The following is a 17957-nucleotide window of genomic DNA, read 5'->3' on the forward strand; positions in this document are numbered from 1 at the left end:
AAACAACTTTTCTGCCTACATGTTCTTTATCTTGGAACTAATGTTTCACAAGATTAGGAGCTCTAAAACTGTGTTTGCAAAGATTTAGCAGAGTCATTCGTTATCCTTTCAAAGATCACTATTCCATTCGAGTTCATACTTCCTTTTCTGCAAAAGTGCCTTTCTGCTTTTAGACAGCTTGTTCTAGCAGGTAGAGAGTAGGACAGTAGCTTATGATTAGAGACAATCCCACAAGTATTTTTTACAGGAAGTCATTAGATTTTTTAAAGGCAGTTTGGGACACACCAATGAACTTGCACATGAAGAACACTAAGCTTGTTTCAGCCAGAAGGATTTAAAAAAATTGGTCAAAACACCTACCTTGGTGCAGTCAATACGGCCATCCAAACAGTGGCAGCTGTTGCATTCTTGATCCCACCTGCTGCCATGGGGAAATGTCATTCCCTTAAGCCAGCATGGCTTTCCAATTCCAATCACTAGGAAAAAAAAAATCCAAAAGGGAACAGACACTCATTCAGACACTTCACCACTATGAGTTACTGAAGCTTTACAAATTTAAATAAAATAAAAATACTAGCTACTGTTTCTTCCACATCAGACTACTGTATGTAAACTCTGCACTGGCTATATTGTACCCTACTGGGTTTGGGGTTAAAGATTGATAGTAGATATAGGAATACCTTCTTGGCACCTAGGACCAATTCTTCCAGGAGGACAAGTGCATCGGTATCCATTTATTTCATCTATACAAGTGGCACCATATCCACAAGGCGAAGACTGGCATTCATCAATATCTAGACAGAAAGTAGGTAAAACTCAATGGAAAGGGCATAGAACATTGTAATTAAACATTTACCAAGATATAATCTGGTAAATACCTGCTTTCTTAATAAGCAAAAGGCAGTTAAGCTTCAGAATTAATCGCCTAATTGGATAGCTCTACCATTTCAGCAGTAACCCAACAGATTTCTCATAACTGCACCCTAAGTGAGGTTCTGGTGATCAAAGCAGCAGTCATATGCTGACTCACGTCACAGCAGAGGTATTGGACAGTTGAAGGTGCCAATGTCTTCTCCACATTCAGCTACAGAAATTAAGTCCCACATCTTGTTCTGGCACCAATCTCAAGACATTTAGGCTTCTTAGAAAAGCGCATGCTTTCAGGAAGTTATCACAATGCAAGAACTGAACAATGAATTGGCTCAAAAATGCTCAAAAGAAGCGACTCTTATACTGTTCACCATAAGGAAGAAGTAATAGTTGAGTTTGTAACAGACATCTGATGTTACTTTTTCTTAATAACCATGAAATAGCGAGTAGATTAATACATACAGTTAGCACAAGCCTAAAACAAACAAACAATATGCAAAGATTCAGAGATTTGGGCATAGCAATCTATTGAAAGAGGCAAGGAAGCAGAGTTCATTCAAATGCACAGTAATGTGTTGTTATCCTGAGGAAGTGACCAATAGTAATTTATACAACAGTTTACCAACAAAGGCAACAGAAACCAACCTGTCAAGTTGTGAGCCACGGACACCAACTACTTCATTTTCAACCACAACCATTCCCTTGCAAAGCATCTTTTGAAAGGTTTCCTTCTATTGTAAATGAAGGCCCATCTAGTCCCTCAAAAACTGTTTAAACACCAGTTCTTGACTGATGCACAGTATCAGTTCATCTTCTGTGTTTAAAGGACTGGACTTAGAAAGCGAACATGATAAATGTAGTGCAATTGTCACCCATGTCAGCAATACAAAATACCAAATGGTTGTGGAAGGGCATTTGGTTCTATTCTAGCCTCCTTCAGAAGTGTAACAGATTTTATAGCTTTGACGGACCTTCACCACACCCTGCTCCATTATTCATATGCCAGCAGAACACTCCTGATGTTTTTGTTTTCATTTGAGGTGTCTCAGTGTATTTCAGTTTCTGATGTTAAACAGGACACCTGGCCATATTCTTCTTCAACTTCTTTAATAAGTTGCTTATCAAGAAGAATACTTAAAACTTAATTAAGCTTCTATGAAGTCAGTACCCCAGAACATTTAGAATTGTCAAACAAAATCCAGCAAAATCCAAGCTTTTTAAGCAACTCATTTCAGTTCCATTTAGTGACATGAAGAAAGGAAAATAACCTGCCATTATTCACAAGTATTACTACCTGGCTGACTGGCAGGTGGGTTCTGCTTCAGTATTTAGAATTTAGCCAACTTAATGCAAAAAGGGTCACAGGGTGTTCTTTCCGATTTGTACATCAGAATAGTACAGCCTTTGAGGTCTTTACCCATACAGGTACTTACTAATTCTGCAGTCAGGGCCAGCAAACCCAGGTGCACATTCACATCGAAACCAATTCACACCATCAACACAGATGCCTCCATTGTAACTGTAAAAGTAACAAACCTATTATTACACAAAGCATTCACAGAGTAGATTCAGTCATCTAAAGATGAGCAAAAATGACAGTTCTCATGTGGTGTGTTTAAATGCAAATTTCTGTTGTCCCTCTTCGTGTACTTTCTCACCATTCAAGAACACAGAATTAAAAAGTCCTTGCTAATTCAGAATATAAGTCTACTTAATAAGCCTTCTACATTGTTTCATTGGTCTCTAATTAAAGCTTTGTTAATTAAACCTTCTGGTGCTGTTCAGGGGGATGGTCTATTCCCATCAATAAAGAAAGCATAATATTAGATAAACAATATGCCTTAGTCACCTGTTAGAACAGCAACATCCTATAAAAGTGCATGCATGGCGAGGGGAAGTGTATTAACAGAACTCAAGGAGATAAAACCTCACTGTAAAGTGAATACGGAGAAAGCCTAAGCTTATGCAAGGCTGGTTTTCTTTAAAATATGAAGTACAGGTTACTGCATCAAAATGGATGATAGAGAAAGATAAGGTAGCTGGTTCTCTTCATCCACATTTTTCCCCTACAACTGTAATAACAACTTCTGAAATACTCCCATTGCATACTCCAGAAAATTTTGGTTTTAACATATTTATACATAAGATTTGATCTAGCAGGACATTTTTATATTATCTAAAATCATTTAAACTAACAGGTTTTAATTTATTATTTTTTATTCTAAAACCAAGATGCAGGTGCTTGAGATGTTCACAGGTCTCATTCATTTCATATCACAGTAATTTACTCTGGCACAAAGACAGCACTAAATACTTTTTCCTTTTCACATGAATCAAGTAGGATTGTTTTGTAGTCTTTTTTTTCTGCCAAGGAATAGATAAGGCATGGCAAAAAAATATGTTTTAAGACTTTTACACAGGTTGGCTTCAATTATTTTTGGACAGAGTTCTCATCTGGAATGGGAATCCGTATTACAGTGCTCACTTTTATTTTCACAGTAGGTACAGAACTGAAGTTTGCATACTTACCATGGATGGGGGTTGCAGTCATTGGTATCTATAAAAAAATAATACAAGCTAATATAACTGGTGGCATATTTGTTGTCTAACATATTATATTATAGCTCAGGGAAGCAAAGAAGACCAATATAGAAATAAACATTTTCTTCCACACTTGCCAAGAAAGTTCAGTTAGACCTAACAGACCTTAACATTTATGAATAGACTGACAAATGCCTGACTTCACAACTTCAGTGTATTTTGATATATCAACAGCACAATCTTGATAGGCAGCATGATGGCAACATAACAAATAGAAAAAGGTACTGGTTGTATTGGTAGTGGGTAATTCAACCAGGCTCTAAAAGCTTTCTAAAGAACTACTACTGCTTTGGCACTTTATACATAATGTACGTGGAACTAGCCAGATTTCTTAAACAAATCTTTCCCACCATAAACTGCTCCAAATTCATTGCTAGCATTTATACTTAGCACTCGTCAGCTTTAAAACAGATAACTAGGGCATACGTCAATACAACAGTAATTTCACAATAGATTTAGAGCAAAAACAGAGCTCAAATTTAGACTTCCCCACTCCTGCTTTATGTTACACAATGAGAAAAAAAAACAAACAAAACCACAGCCCCCAAAAAAACAAAAAAATTCCCCAACAGTAATAGAAGTTGCAAGCTTTACTCCACCTAACCAGCTAATTGGATTAGTATGTCAAAGTAATTAATTTCTAAATTCAGAAAATGATGGAATATACACTACTGCCTGCCTTCCTACACAGTTTTCATTATTAAAATTAGTATTTCTATAAGGACTTGTTTTTTTCACGCTGCATATTTCCAAAAATTTGTATTTCTGTAGAAAGGCTGAAAGTTTTATTTTGGCACAGACTAGGTACAAAAAAAAATCATGACAAGTTGTTCATTCATTACGTGAGCATCATCATCTTTACCTACCTCCCACCCTGAATGATTCAGATATTTTGGCATGTGAACACTATAAACTTGCTTTGTTTCAGTTAACAGCTCTGTGCCAGACACTCCTAATAGCACAGGGGAATTCAGGGGAAGAAAGGAGAAAACCCTTACTCTGTGTGCATGTACGTCCTTCCCATCCTTCTTTACAGATGCAAGAAAAGGAATCTCCACTGCCAACACATGTTCCACCATTCATACAAGGGTTTGGAATACAGCTGCTGTTTTTAGCTTTGAAAGGAGAAAAAAAAATCTCTATTTAGCACAGAAAATAAATGGTATTTATCACCTAGATATGTTAATATCACAGCCCTGAACAGCATTTAAGTCAACAGTACAAGACTTACAAGATGATTCAAAGACTCCATAAATTCTTACATCACAACTCTCACCTCCACCATCATTTCAATTCAATTAATTGAACCATGAAGTTTCATAAAAGATATTATCTAATTTTTCCCCATCTGTCTAAACATTCCTCAAATACTGCTACATTCTTACTTTAGCAGTGAGTTAAAGTTCAGATTTTGATTGAATGTTGCAATTGTATCTAAAAATCTCTTTAGTATCCCTATTAAGTTACCTTCATACAACTTGTTGGTCCTGATGGAAGTTTCATATTCAGAAAAATGTATCATGGAGACTACATTCAAAGCCCCAAAAGATCAAGAGTAGCTCCCTAGAGCAAGCAGTAACCCTGGAAGTCCACAAGAACCACTTTATTTCCTTTCTCCCAAGTCTGCCTGCACATAAGCTTCTCAGTCACAAACTTATACACATTATAAACCTTCAAGCAAAGCAGGAGACTAAGTTCCTAAGAAAACTTTTACACATGGTATCTAAAGACTAACAGAAGACAAGACACAGGTGTTCCAAATCTGCTTAGAAGATAGTAAAAGACCCTGTAAACAGCCTGAAGAGAACAGTTTCCTGAAAATCAGTACCACCTCAGGTGAGTGGAAGAAATTACTCTAAACCTCAGTCACCAGCCAACTGGAACAGCTAGAACAACAATGTGCCTATTTACAAAACAGGCATTATTTAAACACTTCTCTACTTCTGCCTTTACCTGTAGAAAATTTTAAAAGCTTACCAGTGTTGCAGGTGCTTCCTATCCATTCTGGAGGACATGAACAGCGGAATGTATCTCCATCATCATAGCATGTTCCACCATTGCTACAAGTATTGGCATCACACTGGTAGTCACCTATACATCACAACAAAGCGGTTTCAATTTCCATTAGTGTTGCTGAATTTTAAGACCAGGTACATGTTAATCGCAAAATTACTTTTCATATTTAAATGCAACAGAACTAGAAATGCAGAGTTCCACTTGCTGTATCACATCTAAGGCGTCTCTTGTAACACTTTCACTATATGAAGGAATAGATTTCTTAAATGTTCCATTTTGTTGCTGGGAAACTGAAAGAGGTAATGAAAATATGCCTATTATTTCAGTGCAATTGTTTTATTTTAAATTTCAGGAACTCTTGTCTCATGAGAAGAAAGAAAACAAATCTTTGGCTAAACTAAATATCAAAGTAAAGAACACTTACGTGAATGGCAAGTTTTGCCTTTCCAGTCATTCTTACACTCACAATAGAAGTCGTTTACTAAATCAATGCATCGGCCACCGTTGTGACATGGGTTAGGAGAACAGTCATTGAAATCTATAAAAAGAGTTATTCAAATTAAATGATCCAGCCTAGCCAAGGCCATGAGAAAAATATAAAAATACTCATTTATAAAGACAATACATTGTATACTGTTTAGGAAGAACATTCCTAATTGTTAATGGGGTTATCTTTACATAAGCAAGGAAAAAAACCTCTGATTTAATACACAACAACATGAATTATGAGAGATTCTTTGACAGCTTAGGAGAAAAAGTATTATTCACTGCAGCTTCTTAGTAGAGCACCAGTGCAGATTTATTTTTCCAAAGGGCCATATTCTGCACTTCAGAGAAAACTTTCTAATAGGGACCACAATGTCCTGTAAAAGGAGCCCCAACCCAGGACATCCACATGAGGCAATTAAGTCTCCCTGTCCTGCTTTATTTCTAACACACACCGAGAAAATGCTGTTAGATAGCTTAACCATCTATATACACATATATATGTGTATACATATTAAACATATGCATGCATTAAACACATACATGGATTTTAGAGAAAGTTCTCCTTACTTGAGACAAACATTTTAATAGGTAGAACATTTTTTCCAAGCCAAACTTCATCTAGACCACACAAAAAGCTCTTTTGACAGTGACACCTGCCAAAAGCTTCTCAGTCTTCATTTCATATCTTATCAGTACATGTCCTGTAATACATCTCAGCAAGTCCTTGTAGTCATGTTTTAGAAGCAGCTTCATTCAGAGTAGAAAAAATAACAACTGCAGTTTCCTCAGAGGTAACCATGAACTGGCCTAGTACACTTCTCTGTCAGCTGAGGCCCAATATGTCTCAAGCCAGGGCAGCAAGAGTAAACACCTGCTTCCACAGAACCCAGACTACAAAACACTGACTTATGATATAGAGTAAAAAATCAGGCTTCAGTTATTATTTTCTTAATAAAGAAATAGGTATGAAGATTATAAATTCCTTCAATAAGGTGAGAGCACATTATAGCTTGAACTGGCTTAAAGCAAAATAACTTTAAGTTTGGAAACTACTATGTATGAGTAGTTTGGGTAAGGGACAAACTTTTATGTACAGGAAGTACTAAAAAGTGTATATCCTTAAAGCAATAAAGGCAGTATGAGTTGACCCCTAACAGGGTATATTCACTTTTGCTTCTGAGGAAAAAAAAAAGCAATTCTCTCCTCCTGAGGTCTCTTGTACTATAACCAAGAATCAGGTTACATTCCTCTTAAAGGACTTTTAGAGCTGCTACCCCAGAGTCTTCTGAAAACACTGGGTAGTCTGTAATTGCAGAACAGAGAAACCATCTCATTATTATTACTCATGTGCCAACCATCACTAACTTACAGCAAAACTGTTAATATTTGACCCTGTTATGTTTAGCAGTACTCACTCGTGTCACACAACTCTCCTTCCCAGCCACTTGAGCAGAAACACCTAAATGAATCAACTTCATCGATGCACGTCCCACCATTCTTGCAAGGTTTTCCAAGACAATCGTTGATATCTATGACAAAATCAACAATTATGGCTCATAGCCTGTCTTCACCTACCTACAGGAGTTATACACACTTGTGTCTCTAGGAAAAGGAGCAAAGTTATACTCCATTTGTACCTCCATTACAACAACTCAAACATCTGTTTTCAAGCCTGGTAAGGTATCTAGACTTATTTTCTTTCACATATCAAGTTGAACCAAAAGCATTAAGTTTACCTGGCAAAAGTATCCAGGTGTTCAAAAAAACACCTGAACAGCACTACACATGCTCCTAAGCTGCGCTGTTAATGTGTCTGTCCCTTCTGCATCACTCCCATATTGGAAAAAACCATGGCTTCTCTTAAGACTGTACATAAAGGTAATGGGCACAGACACATTTGCATTCAAGTTGGACTAAAACCAGTTTTCCTTCACAGAGGAAGTATATACCACTACAGAGACGAGACATCTGTTACCAGGAAAAAAAGAAAAGCAGATTTCAAGCAGTACAACTGAAACAATGCTCTACACAAATTTTTTAAAGCCTTGATGTTTCAAGCTTGTAAAGCTTCGTAACAAAAAAAGAGTTTTAAAGCAACAAAGTAATCTAAAAGAAATTCTTACTTACTTTCATGACAGTATATTCCAGTAAAGCCTCTTTCACAGGCACAAGTAAAATTCCCTCCTGGCTGACTAATACACCGTCCATGAGGCCCACAAACATTAGATGAGATGAAACGGATTCCTTCTTGAGTAGCATTAGTGAAGACTTCTATTGTACAGCTGTCTATTACTAAGAATGAGAAGTACATCAGACTATTAATCTGTATCACTATTCAGTCTTTACTTTTTAAAATGTCAACCAAAAATTAGAACTAATCACAATTTAAAAGCTATGTTCAAGTTTAAGTTACCTCTACCTCTTTAAAACTTAGGATGGCTACAAGCATTTCTTCTGGCTGCCTCACTTCCACAAAGTCCAACTGAGTACAATAAAAATGTTTCTGCATTAAGCATTTCTGGAAAACAGCAGGTACCTTTACAAGAATTGTTCTTGCAGTGGTCCTTGAGATGAGAACAATTCTTTCCATCATAGTCATCAGGGCAGGCACAGTAATAATCTCCTCCCAGATCATAGCATTTAGCCCCATTCTGGCAAGGGTTAGGTTCACAGAAATCAATATCCATCTGTAAGAGAGGCCACAGTTAGCACCAGCTGCTTCTTTTCCCAGGAGCAAGCAGCATTATCTGTGCACCAAAGATGCAGATGAAGCTAATGTACAAGGAACCTCAAGTTTTAAGGTTTATGAATCATATATGTTACATTCCATCCTGCAGCTGAGAAATTTCAGGCTACTTTAGTCAATCCTAATATAGATCATTTCTGACACTCCTAAGACAACATTCCTTTGCAGGAGGCTGAATAAGCACATTTGCAATAACTTAGCAAAGAACAAGCCATGAAAAGACATCTTACTGTGATGATTCTGGATCATTACAAGTCACTTCTCCGTCCTTCACACCTACATACTAAGTGCTATAATGCAAGTTAAATAGAAATGCACTTGTCAACTTTGGGTCTACAACACACTTAAAATACAGAGAACTCAAAAATCCTACCAAACAATAAACCCTGTTCTCCACAGCAACTTCTCTTTCCACCTCAAGTAATACATAGAATTTATTATAGAACCACATAGCTTGGAAGGGACCTCTAGAGGTCAACTACTTCCAACCTCCTGCTCAAAGCAGCTCTAGTTAGACCAAGCTGCTCAGGGGCCTTATTCTTGCAAATACTATCATCATACCAATTTACACACAGAAATACTAGGTATGTTTTGAATACTTCTTACCATCTGATTCAAAAAGTAAAATTCAAACCTAGCTTTCATCACCCTTAAAACAGACAAATAGCAAAACAATCCTGCTTCTCTACATCTTAGACTGACATACAAGATCACTGACTGGTGACGCCCTAAACTGGCCTCAAAATCCACAAAGCGGCCCCAAAAGGGATATAGTTACATCACAGTATCTTTCCTCCAAGTTGTTATTCTTAAGGATTGCCTTTTCCCCTCAAGTAATTTTTTCCTACTTCACATCTGTCATGATAATTTTATGTCTGTAGGGTTGAGAAAGCTAAGTCCAGTGGTGGATTTGCTCACTACTTTTAGTAGTTCTTAGCTAAATACATTAAATATCCAAAGCTAATTAAAGCAGAAGGAACACAAATAGTCTTTTTAACTGAGAGCAGCATGTACAATTCCAGCTGCAATAGAAAGATTCTTACATGGCTATTTTATGTTTTCATGTGGACATTCAAAGCAAGCTACACAAAATAGCTAAGGTCTGAGAAAGATTCTCAGATCTCCTCTATCAGATGTCTCCATTTGTTTCCTTCCATTACAGTAAATTTCCCCTTTGCAATGCAAAGTAGCTGGTACTTTAGCATCTGGAATCAATGGTAGACATTTCCTGCAACGCACAAGGCAAGCACAAGGCAAGCAGCCAACTCCCCCCTATTATTCAAACAGATTTGCTAAAACTTTAATTACGTGGTATGGTATGAATCAGCCAAGAGTAGAGCACTCAAGCTATGATCTTTATGTAATGGTACATGAGCTTTTAGGTACTGTACCAGTTTTATTACACTGGTCAGTATCTGCAACCCTTTTTAATTTTGAATAAAAGGAGGGCATTGTTCCTTTAATAATACAAATATAGAATAAAATTACTTCATCATTTAAGAGAGGTCATTCCAATGTCCTCCATGAAAAACTCTGGAAGAAATCCAACAAAACTCCAACCCAGTGTCTCCACTTGATGTCTGTCTTGCAAGCCATAATACTTAGAAGAATTTTGCTATCAGTGAAAGCCAGAAAGTACACATTTTGGGCAATATAACTTTGCATTGAAAAGTCTAATGTTCTCCCTAGGAAGAACTAGAATTATCTCTAGCACTTTAGTATTTCATATCTTATTTAAGCACTAGAACTACATGTTTCTCAAAATGATCTCAAAAAGAAAGATCTGAGAGCTGATACTTGCATATCTGCCTGCTTTTAATTATGTGGATGCTCTTACCAACAGCAGTAGGATTACTTGGAAGGTAATTCAATTATACACTTCAGAGTTATTAGGATGAAGACCTAAAGCATTCTAGTGGAGCAGAAAACCACAGGTCCTGAAAACTGCAAAGGTAAAAGTTTCAAGCTTAAGCAATACTTGCAGTCTTAAACATTTAGGAGTGCCAACATGTATACGCAACAACTTGCACTTTGTCAGGCTGCAAAATCAAGTGTTACAGCTACTATGACAGCACTGCACAACAAATTTACTAATTCAGAGTATCAAGTAACAGCTACATTAGTTAGTAATGCCTTAGCCTTGGGTTACTCCCATTTAAACCTGCTGATATGTTTCTCTAAAGAATTCAATCCATGAGAAGTATCGCAGTAATTTCACCACTGCCCTCACCTCACAGAAGACTCCTGAAAAACCCTGTGAACACAGGCAACTGAATCCATCCACCAGGTCTTTGCAACGGCCTCCATTTTGGCATGGATTGCTTTCACACTCATTGGTTTCCATCTCACAGTTTTTTCCTGTGAAACCACGAGGGCATAAGCAATGGTAACCATTCACTTCATCCTTCACAGAGGGGGGAGAAAAAAGAAAATGTAGAAAGATTTGTTTATTGATAAAACCTGCACACAGGAAGTCAAGTTATTTCTATATTCTGGATTTGTGAACAGCAAGAGCACCACAAAATTATTTTCTGAAATGGTGCAAGAGTCTGCAAATCACAGAATAGTTAGGGTTGGAAAGGACGTTAAGATCATCCAGTTCCAACCTCCCTGCCATGGGCAGGGACACCTCCCACTAAACCATGTCACTCAAGGCTCTGTCTAACCTGGCCTTGAACACCACCAGGGATGGAGCATTCACGACTTCCTTGGGCAACCCATTCCAGTGCCTCACCACCCTTACAGTAAAGAACTTCTTCCTTATATCCAATCTAAACTTCCCCTGTTTAAGTTTTAACCCGTTACCCCTTGTCCTATCACTACAGTCTCTAATGAAGAGTCCCTCTCCAGCATCCCTATAGGCCCCCTTCAGATACTGGAAGGCTGCTATGAGGTCTCCACCTTCTCTTCTCTTCTCTATGAGGTCTCAGCCTTCTCTTTTCCAGGCTGAACAGCCCCAACTTTCTCAGCCTATCTTCATACAGAAGGTGCTCCAGTCCCCTGATCATCCTCATGGCCCTCCTCTGGGCTTGTTCCAACAGTTCCAATCTAAACTTCCCCTGTTTTTACCTGTTACCGCATGTCCTATCACTATAGTCCGTAAAGAAGAGTCCCTCCCCAGCATCCTTACAGGCCCCTCAGATACTGGAAGGCTGCTAGAGCACTATACTTTTATATTAAGCCTTATTTAACCAACCTGCAGTTCCAAACTATAGATTTCATAACTAGAACAAGATTAATTTTCAACATGGCATGAAATAAACAAAAGTTACCTTACAAGTCCCTCCATGTTGACATTGTCCATGACAGTCATTAATATCTATGGATAAAACATGCAAGGCATTAGAATTCACACTGGAACACTAAGCTGTAAAGTACATCTCTAGCATAAAAATGGGGAACAAATGATTTTCAGGAAGGATTTTTCTAGTTGTTTCAAAGGAAAGCAAGGATACTTGATGTCTTAGATTTCTTATTAAAAAAAAATAATACAAAGATACATTTTCCATATGACATTTCTATTACACTAACAGAAATCTAATTAAGTGCTATCAGCTAATTTCATATCTAGCATTTTAACTAAAAAGTATTTTAAATTGAATCAGTATATGACACCTTTCAGAATCAAGGGTGAGTAGGGAGATATTAATATTAATAGTTATGTGTGTGCATATTTAAATTCATACCAAATGCACTTCCAAATAAATTTTCAAACAGTATTTTTAATTTACATTGCTGGAAGTTAAAAAAAAACAAAACCCTGCCAACAGGTATTTTTCTCTTGTATAAGTATGTGTGCTATGTTCATCATAATACCCTTTTGTAAATAATTAGGCACCCTATGGTCAACATATATACTAAAAAAATACTAACTGATATGACAATTTACTCCTGTCCATCCTGGAATGCAGTCACAGTAATATCCACCAATGAGATTTTTGCAAGAATAAGCATTAACACAGGGTTTCCCTTCACACTCATTAGCATCTGTGAAAGAAGATAAAGAAGAGAATAAAGAACAAACCCAGAAACAGATTACCACAGCACCAAGCAAAGTTCCCATGCAGTCCAAGCATCAGAAGCTCATATTATACATAGGTAGGGCAATAAAACCATTTACATACCAGAGAGTTTTAATGCATACTTGTCTGTAGTAGCACATGCATGTTGTTTTACTTTTCCTTTGGCCAAACCTCAAAAAGGTATTATGTTAGTCAGGGCAAATCCCTTCCTTGCCTCCATAAGCTTATAGTCACTGTTTTGCCACCATGAAGCAGGAGCTACCATCACCAATGTAGTATTTTGAAACAGGAAAGTTATCAGGCATTCTAGAAAAATTATTGTAAGTAAGCTTAAGTTGGGGCTTAAACAGTTACAGGTTCACTTGAAACTTCTGGCTTTTCAATCTACTAATGCAGAGCTACAATACCAGTAGCAAAGCACATCTTCCATTTTTTTTTTCAGTGAAAAAAAGTCAGAAATGCTTCCAGAGTTATTAATTATTTAGTAATAATTATTTAGGAATTATCTTCAGTTGTCTTCAAAACTTTAGAAGGCAATTACTTACCAAGCTGACATGTTGCTCCAATCCACTGTTGTGGACATATACACTCAAATGCATTAACACCATCAATACAGGTCCCTCCTTGAGCACAAGGGTTAGATGCACATTCATCAATATCTGGAAAGTCAAAGTGTGCCTTCCATTACATGGTTTAAAACTCGGCTTAACCTGCTTGTTTCTTATTGTGTGGAGGTTTTTGTTTGGGTTTTAAGTTATTTTGAGATTAAGGGGAAGAATGCACAAACTTAGGAAAAGACTAACATTCCTAACCTAAATTTTACTTGGGCTTTTTTCATATCTTTGAGTTTGAAAAATTCAAAGTTCCTTTTTCCCTTATCTGCAAGCAGCAAGAAGATTCAGTTAATCTGCCAGTGATGAACACGCTCATTGACAGTCATGTTACTAGATCATGACACAGTAGCCAGTATTTAGGGGGTTTTTTAGCATAATTGCTGTTGAAAAATGGATAAAACCCCTGCGCTCCAAATCACAGGCAAAATGCAAACAAATAACCACAATACATTTCTACTATTTCCCCATCTTCCAAATCAGGCACTTATATATTTGAGTAATCTACTCTTCTATTACTTTCAGAAGGGGAGAACTTTCACATCTACACAAGATGATCTTTAAGGTCCCTTCCAACCCAAACCATCCTATGATTCTCTATTTCTTAAAATAAATCCATTCTGGATTTTGCTTTAACTAAAGAGTCGGAAATTGTCCTACATACTTTGGCAACAGGGCATTTCTTTGGCTATGGTCCAGCTGTGCTTTTGATAACCTGTAGACCTCAACTCCATCAAATGGATACTGCGGGCTGCACAGTAGTACCTTTAATCTTTTCAGAGTACCCCAAACCATAGCCATTAGAAAACTAAGGTAAAAGACTACCATCAAATCCGTTACCAAGAGAGCACGATATTATCAATTAAGCTGTATCAGCCCTTCCAACCAAACGGGTCAGTCATCAGAAGACGCATACCCACCAATAGCACATGTTGGTCCACTCCACCCCGATGGGCAGTGACACTTGAAGCCTGATGAAATTTCATGACAAATTCCACCATTAGCGCAGGGATTAGATACACAAGCATGCTCCGCTGGAAAGAGAGGAAAATAAATTCTTCCTAATTGCTCTTCCAGTAACAGTTAAGGAGAACTTACAGTTATAAACTGTGTTCTGATTAAAAATGACCAAGAGCACGAGCAGTAGAGAGGTGCCCGTACAGAAGCTTGGAGCCTCCCTCTCCTACCTACAGAGAGCAAGATTCCTAGTAGGAGACCAAAGCACGATTTTACTGAAGGTGCATATCATCCTTCCTATCTGTTGACTAGAAAGCTTAAAGACAGGCCACTACCTCAATATCCCAGGAACTAGAGAAGTTCCCCATTAACCTACTGCTTCCAGCTGTGCACTTCCAGCTCCAGAGTCCTCCAGCACTTTGCTCTCCCACCCCCAGCTCTGTGAGACAAAACAGACATGCCAAGTGCAGAGGTCTGAACGGTAGTAGCAGTTCAAAGTATCAAAGGTCTGTTTAGCTTCATTCTAATACTGTTCCTTGGAAACAACAAAGAACAGAGCTTGCAATTATAGGCAGCACTGCTTGTTGTCACCCCATGTAGGGCTGTAACACTTGCAGAAACTGCACTAAGCAACCAGGTTGAGCAGGACAAGTTGCATGCTGTCACTTTTGATATTTTCTCACTCAGAAGGTAAGGAAGCTTTGGGAAACAAGAAAACAATCCCTTACTAGGAGAGTACTTACTAGGTAATGCTTTCTAATTGTTGCTATCACTTTTCATTTCCCTTCTTGGAAACCAAGCTGGCTTTTGAGAAGAAAACAGCTCCTCTACTCTAAAAAAACAAATGAAACCCAAAACAAAACAAAAAACAAAAAAAACCTCAAACAAAAAAAAAACAAAACCAAACACATGGGTAGCAATGATCATAAAATACCATCTGGCCAACTACGATGTAGCCATGCCTGAAACAGTTTCAGATTTCTGAAGATACACACAATACCCAAAACTTACCAATTTCACAGTTCTTTCCAGAGTAGCCATCTGGGCAAGCACAGCGATACTCGTCCGGTTCAGTATTCATACAGGTTCCACCATTCAGGCAGGGATGATGATTCCCACAGTAATTTAGATCTGGACAGAGAAAAGTGCCAATCAATCAACAGGGAACACAAATCTCACCATTTTAATTCCTAGTCAAACAGATGCCTTTCTGGCTCGAACATCATTCACCCACATCATCCCCATATTCCATGAGCTAGCCTGTCACCTGCGGACTAGACACAGAACAGGGAAGGATAAGCAAGGGCCAACTACATGAGTTGAAGAGTCAGGACAATTCTAAGCCTTTTGTCTTAAACTTCTTACACTTACAATGTTTAAGCATCATCTGCCATAAAAGAATTAGGCACAGAAATACTCAGCTGCACACTAGCAGAAAAAAATGGTTAATGAGTTATCAGTTAATCATGCAACTTTACTTATTTTTCCTGTAATGTTAAGTACCTTTGTTACAGAGCAGGCCACCCCAGTTGGTTTCACAGTTACACTGCCATGGTTCATTACAGCTCCCATGAGCACAGCCTGGGTAGCGGACACACTCATCACAGAACTGTCCTTGCCAACCATAATGGCACCTAAGATGTAAGTTCACATGTTAAAAGTTAGCAACATGATGCTTAATTATCAGCATTACATGTATTTGGAACACTACACTTACCGTTCTCAAGAACAAGGTCAACCACTCAATGTGCAATAGATAACAAAACTTTATTTCTCCTGTTTAGAAGGAACATACTAGTCCTGTTGAACACCCTTATTGGAACTCATTTTGCTCAACCGCACTACATACCATGGCAACAAGCAACAGCAAGTACTATGCGGTATGAGAACTGTACATATTCTTGTACAACAAGTCCCATCTTCATATAATCATCTCATAGTAGGACAAGAATTGTGATTGATATGAAGAAGTTGAAATAACTTTTCAAAAGAAGACCGCTGGCTCACTGCATTAAGCATTAGTTTTTTAACGTCTGCGAAGATTTCAAGATGTTAGCTACCTTCCTCTAGAGTGCTAGTTTTGAAAGACCAGGGTAGCCAGAAACACAGCCATCTTGTCAATTTACTCAGGATGTAGTTTGTCAAGAGAATCTTTTTTACAGATTTATTCTTATACCCTCAGCATTCTCTAGTGACATGGTAAAAAATAAAGTGCTTTTTAGAGAAAGGAGGAGAACAGAAACAAAATCCATCAATAAGTCATTTGTTTTAAACAGTTGAAATTTTGATACAAGATTTTTTCAGGGATCAGCATCTTTGTGTTACCTGTAAGATAATTCTGGTAATAAAGTACCTGCTTATGCTACAGGAAAGGCGATAAAGTCTGAACACGGGGGGGGGGGGGGGGGGCGAAAAATAAAATGGACAGATGCTTTTTTTCCTTAATGTACATTTCATACACATTTTAATAAAAAAAAAGAGACAGTAAGCTTGCTGTACTGGGCCAACAAAAACCTCTTATGCCTGTTGTTTAAATAGTATTTCTTACAAACAACATAAGAGCCATAGTAGCAACAAAGAGATGCATAAAAACCACACTGAATGGGAACCAGGCACATGCATGCCAGTAGAGCCTAAACGCCTAGGGGGAAAAAAAGCCTTAGAAGGTAAACTACTTCTTTTCGGTTTAACACCATTACTCTATTATCAACATGCTTTAAAAACCATAAAAGAACAGAAAATAATTTCTTAACTCTTTGGGGTGTAGTAAGAGAAGACAAGGAAAAGTATAAACAAGGAATCTTGGTTCCCTGAGAATCAATACACTTCCACCCTTTCAGCAAGTTGCATCAATCCCTGAAGCAATAGAGCAGGTTATGGTGGCAGCATATTATTTAAATTTCTACTATTTGCATAGACAGAAGGAGTCTAACATGCAGATCTTTGCAAGGCAATCTTTATTTTCATATACATAAAGTTCTAGAACTCCTTTGAGTTCTTAGTCCCAGTATCTGTTCTTCAAAACCTCACAGTTGTGGGATCTCTAAGACAAGCCTCAGCTGCATACCTAGTCCAGAGGCCTCCGATCGCTCATCTAAGCAAAGCTGTCAGAAGCCTGGAGAATATCCGTATTTCAGAAGCAGCTTTCTTTTGCTGTATTAGCAGTAAGAGGAAACAAATACTGCTCCTGCTAAATTTGATCTCTTCCTCCTCAAGGACAGAAAAATCTTTTCGGGGCTGGTAATAAACAATAAAAAAAAAAAACACTTTAACTCACTTTACTGGCCCCAACCCAAATCTCCATCCATGCCAAACCTGGCAGTACTGCCAGTGATTCACCACAATATCCTAGCCAGGGCCAACTCCCCACCCACATATAACAAGCATTTTCAAGGGCTGAAAGACTGCATCACAAAACAAATAATCACAATAACTTGGTTTGTTTTCCATACCCAATGGACAACAAGTTTCTTTAACTCTTAATCACTGCAGTGGTGATTAAGAGTGCAAAGAAAAATACAGCCACCTTCTTAGAACTTGCAGGCATCTTAAGCACCTACTTGAGTTTGTAGGTATGCTTGACTGAATTAAAATTAGTTTAGCAGAAAAGCTTTGCTGCTTTTTCATGACATTCAACACAAAGTT

At 37.8% G+C, this 17957-nt stretch overlaps 1 protein-coding gene across 2 annotated transcripts in view; it reads right to left on the minus strand.

The window, feature by feature from the left end:
• Positions 1 to 17957, minus strand: part of JAG2 (jagged canonical Notch ligand 2) — a 68092-nt gene that overhangs the window by 7809 nt on the left and 42326 nt on the right. The window contains exons 6-22 of one of the 2 annotated variants that reach the window (XM_061464161.1): positions 15816 to 15946; positions 15324 to 15443; positions 14276 to 14389; positions 13290 to 13403; positions 12596 to 12709; positions 11995 to 12041; positions 10953 to 11126; positions 8513 to 8663; positions 8104 to 8268; positions 7392 to 7505; positions 5912 to 6025; positions 5449 to 5562; positions 4470 to 4586; positions 3400 to 3427; positions 2304 to 2389; positions 681 to 794; positions 361 to 476 (exon numbers count right to left, since the gene is read on the minus strand). In XM_061464161.1, coding sequence (XP_061320145.1) covers positions 361 to 476; positions 681 to 794; positions 2304 to 2389; positions 3400 to 3427; positions 4470 to 4586; positions 5449 to 5562; positions 5912 to 6025; positions 7392 to 7505; positions 8104 to 8268; positions 8513 to 8663; positions 10953 to 11126; positions 11995 to 12041; positions 12596 to 12709; positions 13290 to 13403; positions 14276 to 14389; positions 15324 to 15443; positions 15816 to 15946 — 1933 coding nt within the window. The remainder of the gene's footprint in view (positions 1 to 360; positions 477 to 680; positions 795 to 2303; positions 2390 to 3399; positions 3428 to 4469; positions 4587 to 5448; positions 5563 to 5911; positions 6026 to 7391; positions 7506 to 8103; positions 8269 to 8512; positions 8664 to 10952; positions 11127 to 11994; positions 12042 to 12595; positions 12710 to 13289; positions 13404 to 14275; positions 14390 to 15323; positions 15444 to 15815; positions 15947 to 17957) is intronic. The other variant, XM_061464162.1, reaches the window with a different exon arrangement.

Source organism: Pezoporus flaviventris, unplaced genomic scaffold (assembly GCF_033815535.1).
Source record: "Pezoporus flaviventris isolate CSIRO_AGI_PZ_B2104156 unplaced genomic scaffold, CSIRO_AGI_Pfla_v1 ptg000036l, whole genome shotgun sequence".
In the NCBI taxonomy this organism is placed as follows: Eukaryota; Metazoa; Chordata; class Aves; order Psittaciformes; family Psittacidae; genus Pezoporus; species Pezoporus flaviventris.